Raw genomic sequence first — 4,257 nt, 5'->3', positions numbered from 1 at the left:
AAATGATGCAGTTCTGCGTTTGGCCACTTAGCATTTTTTTCCAAGCACACACCACTCTTCTTCTTCTACTTCCTGTTATTGCTGATTAGACTTCCTGCTCCCTTCTTGTAGTAATGACACGCTTTTGTTGCTCCAGACGGTAAAATATGCAAACAAATTATTTATCTGTCGTATACTATGTTGAGACTTGTGAGAGGTTATTTATTGTGGTCTGCTTCGTTTCATTTGCATGTCATGTGTAAGGACTGTCACTGCGAGGTGTGTTGAAGATAGGCTGCTAGCAGGCTGAACTCAAACTTAGCGCCCTTGGAAAGCGGAAGGAGGTAGGAGGAGATTTGTAGTATTCATTGTAAAATGGTTAATTTTACGGGTGAATGTAAATTCCATGGCCATTAACAGAGAGAATAGACGCATTAAGTTTATACGGGAGGGAGAAAAGGCTAGACAAGCAGGCATCAGGCATAACACGGGACAGCTAAGAGTAGGAGGAGCCTGGGAGATGAGGGCGGATTTAAATAGACAACTAGTTATTCCAGCCAAGATAGCTAGCACCTGACTACGGCCAGATCTGCTGTTGTGGTCTGAGCCAGAGAAAGTAGTCTATTTCATAGAGCTGACTGTCCCGTGGGAAGATAGTAGGGATGGGCAGAACGAGGCTTTGTGAAACAACGAAACGTTCGAAGCAATTGCGCCGGAATTGTGTCGAGGCTTCGAAACAATCCGACACACGTAACTCCATGGTGACATCTAGTGGCCTGTTTTGCTAACATCACATTTTGACCATGAAGCACAACTGCTTCAGACAAAGAATATAAGTAGGCGACATGGAACGCAACTTTTCGTAAACCGCCAGGTGGTTGAGTGGTTAACTCATATGCACTCGGCCCGAACGGCCGAGGTTCGAATCCCTGCTGATGCTTAAAGTGTCTGAACTAGTTTATCCCAGAGAAAATTCAGCATTTTATACATATCTGCTTGTTACAGATGTTTTGTTATTTCAGTGTCATAGTATGTTATTTGGGAGGTACTCAAGAAAAATTTTACAATGGTTTAAAAATGTATGCTTATGGGCCAGGCTTTTTTTTTTTTTTTTGGGGGGGGGGGGGGCATATGTTGTAGGGAAATAAAGGATAAATGAATGAAGCAGGTTAGACTAATCAGGTTCAACATGGGAAAAATAAACAACAACACATTTGTATGTCAACATCAATTTTTATTTAAGAACAGCAGTTGTTCTGCGGTCTTGGCATTTAACCTGTTTCTTGTTTTGGAGTACACTTCCCCAGCCTTGGAAAAGATTCTTTCACACGGCACGCTTGTTGCTGGCATGCACAAATATTTTGTAGCCATTACACTCAAGTTCGGATAAACCACTCTCCTCTCTTGCCAGTACATTAAAGGGTCAGCTGTTCTTGGGAGAAAGGCATCACTCATGTATTTCTTCACTTCAACTGTGGCATCTGCAGTGGCGCTATGAATGTGTTGGGTTTCACCAACACGGTGATCAAACAAATCCCATAAACTCTCTGTTGGGGATGATGATGATGATGATGATGATGGTGGTGGTGGTGGTGGTGGCGGATCTGAGGATGTTGATGCTCGTGGCTCTACTTTAATGGAAGAGCAGTTAGTTATACAGCATAAGTATACTATATATTATGTTATATTAGGCTACATCAGCCAATACACTGAAATGAAAACTGACACTGCTCACCACCAGGTGGTGTTGTCGCTGGGCGCATCAGTGAAGCACACTCAACAGTGAGATTCCTCTCTGCTTCCTGGGATTTTGCAGGATTGCCAAACGCCAAATGTTTAAATCTGGGGTCCAGCAATGTTGCCAGGGTTAGCACTCTAAATGATTCGTAAGACCCACATCTGGAGTGCAGGCCGTCCTTCAGGTGGGTGCCTAATGTACAAAACAGAGACCAACACAAAACATTAATTATATCAATCAACATGATATGACATACGGTAATTACAGTACTGTTATTGCAACCTACCTAATTGCACAGTTGGCTCCCGTGTTGCAATTGACATTTTCTCATTGAGCTTGAACTGCAACATCCTGTACAGGGGTATCAGCTTAGACGCAGACACCCTTTTTTCCTCCGACATCTCCACAGTTGCCAGTTTAAAGGGCTGAAGAACAGATAAGCAGTCTTTTACCAGGTCAAATTGAAAACTGCTCAAAGGAGTAACATCACTGTTCAGGTTGGCAAGGGCGGCAGCTACAACTTCACGTTGATCATACAGTCTCTGTAGCATGTCGAATGTACTGTTCCACCTCGTTTCCACCTCCTGAATCAGTTTCAGAGCAGGCCTGCCCATCATGGTCTGAATCTGAACCAGTTTCTCCTTTGCTTTGCAGCTGGATCGGAATAATCCAACTATCTTCCTTGCTTTGTTGCGGATGTCTTGAAGTTCAGGTGTTTGGTCCAGGGCCTTTTTTACTATTATATTCAGTGTGTGGGCAAAACATGGCAGATGGTGGATATGTTGCAACTGGACACTCAGGACCATGTTTGCTACATTGTCTGTCACCATGCACTGGACCTTAGATGCAATGCCCCACTCAGCCATGAGAACAGTGTTGGCCTCCATAATGTGCTGGGCTGTGTGGGTTCCCACAAATCTGGTGACACCAAGTAACACTGTTGCCATTTTCGCCTCAGGTGTGACATAATGGCACGTCACACCAAAGAAGCCATCCATATTCATAGATGACCACATGTCAGCTGTAAGGCTAACAAAATCAGCCTTCTGCAAATCATCCTTGACTTGCTCCTTGGTGCGGTTGTACTTCTCTTCCACCATCTTTGCCAGCGCCTTCCTGGATGGGAGGATGTAGTTGGGGTCCAGCTTAGTCACAAAAGCCCTGAAGCCTTGGTCCTCAACAATGGAGAACGGCTGCAAGTCCTTCACGATCATATCCACCAAAGCCTCATCCAAATCCCTCTGCCTGCCTTTAAATGAACATAACACTCACTTTTAGACATTATTACGACTACATTTAGAAAATACAGGACATCTTGGTAGTTTCATGCAGTTTGAAGCAAAAAAATTCTCAGGTTCTTAAATTGGATTGACAGCAGGAGTACAACAGTTTACAAAACATTGTTTAATATTTTAGGCGTAGGCCTACAAGCTTTGTGTTTTCTATAGTTATTATTATTATTATTTTTTCTTTTTAAATAAAGGTCAGACTCAAACCCTGGGCCGCTGCAGCAAGGACTCAGCCCCGGCACATGGGTCACCAGCTCTACCCACTGAGCTATGCGGGCGACATGTTTTCTATATTTAAACATTCGTCGCCATTGGTGGCACAGCACTAGCATTAGCGTGCTGACAGAAAATCGGGTTTAATTGCCGCAGTCACTGTGTTGCTTTGACTGATATTAAGGGCGTACTGTTATGTGTTTTAATGTATCCCATTTTGGGCATTCTCTGCTAATCTCAACACACTGGGATTTTATTTACCGTATTTCCTCTAATACAGGCCCGGGCCTTTATTTGACTCAAGCGCGTCGCGGTCCAGGCCGGGGAGAGGTCCCGCTGAGGGGATCCTCCCACACCGTGCCGCCGAAACCCTGACCCGCCGAGATGGTTCTAATAATAGCCCCTTTATTTACCTCCGCTGACAGCCAGACCGGCCAATGTCGAGACCCGGTCGGTAATGGAATACAGGCCAATATTAGAGGATTTACGGTATATTTCTAAACATACCTCTATGCAGTGGCCCAGCAGCAGCAGCAGGAGGCCTAGGTACGGGGGCAGCTTCCTCTGTGTCCCGGAAAACTACAGAGTGACAGCTCCTCAGATGGCGCAACATGGTGGATGTATTATTGCAATAGGCAAGGGACCTGTCGCATAACATACATCTCACCATATGAGGGGTTTCTAGATGTAAATGCTCCCACGCCACTCAACGTGTTCTCCTACGTGGCATCTCCATCCTTAGCCTATCTATATCCTAACCTAACCAAACACTACAACTGTAACCTAGTCTACCTCGCGCTAATCTGCTACTATCTAATATTAATGTCACTAGACTATATCTATCTAAACTATCGCTCACTGTCTGTCTCTAGCCTGTCAATTAATCTGTATCACTAACCTTATCTGTCAATCACAAAATCAATCGCTATGTCGCAATGTCGCTATCTCTCAAAATATCTCTCCTCACACAAAACCCACGAAGATTTGTTTGTTTGTTTGAATGGCTTTTAAGCATTGTGGGACTTGGCTAATTAGTGT

At 44.3% G+C, this 4,257-nt stretch overlaps 1 protein-coding gene across 1 annotated transcript; it reads right to left on the bottom strand.

Annotated features, from left to right (window-relative positions):
• Positions 1-1,546: 1,546 nt before the first annotated feature.
• LOC311490366 (E3 SUMO-protein ligase ZBED1) lies at positions 1,547-3,552 on the bottom strand. The gene is made up of 2 exons (XM_084547810.1): positions 1,715-3,552; positions 1,547-1,607 (listed from the first exon to the last, which is right to left on the bottom strand). Exon 1 carries the CDS (start codon positions 2,929-2,931, stop codon positions 1,990-1,992), a length of 942 nt encoding a protein of 313 aa, XP_084403936.1. The 5' UTR covers positions 2,932-3,552; the 3' UTR covers positions 1,547-1,607; positions 1,715-1,989.
• Between the last annotated feature and the right edge of the window lie 705 nt (positions 3,553-4,257).

This window comes from Chelon labrosus, assembly GCF_963514085.1.
Source record: "Chelon labrosus genome assembly, chromosome: 7".
In the NCBI taxonomy this organism is placed as follows: domain Eukaryota; kingdom Metazoa; phylum Chordata; class Actinopteri; order Mugiliformes; family Mugilidae; genus Chelon; species Chelon labrosus.
The sequence above is the reverse complement of the archived record's forward strand: the minus strand, read 5'-3'. Positions and strand labels throughout refer to the sequence as shown.

Excerpts from the sequence above, each read along its gene's own strand:
- LOC311490366 (XM_084547810.1), bottom strand. The coding sequence starts at position 2,931 with ATGATCGTGAAGGACTTGCAGCCGTTCTCCATTGTTGAGGACCAAGGC.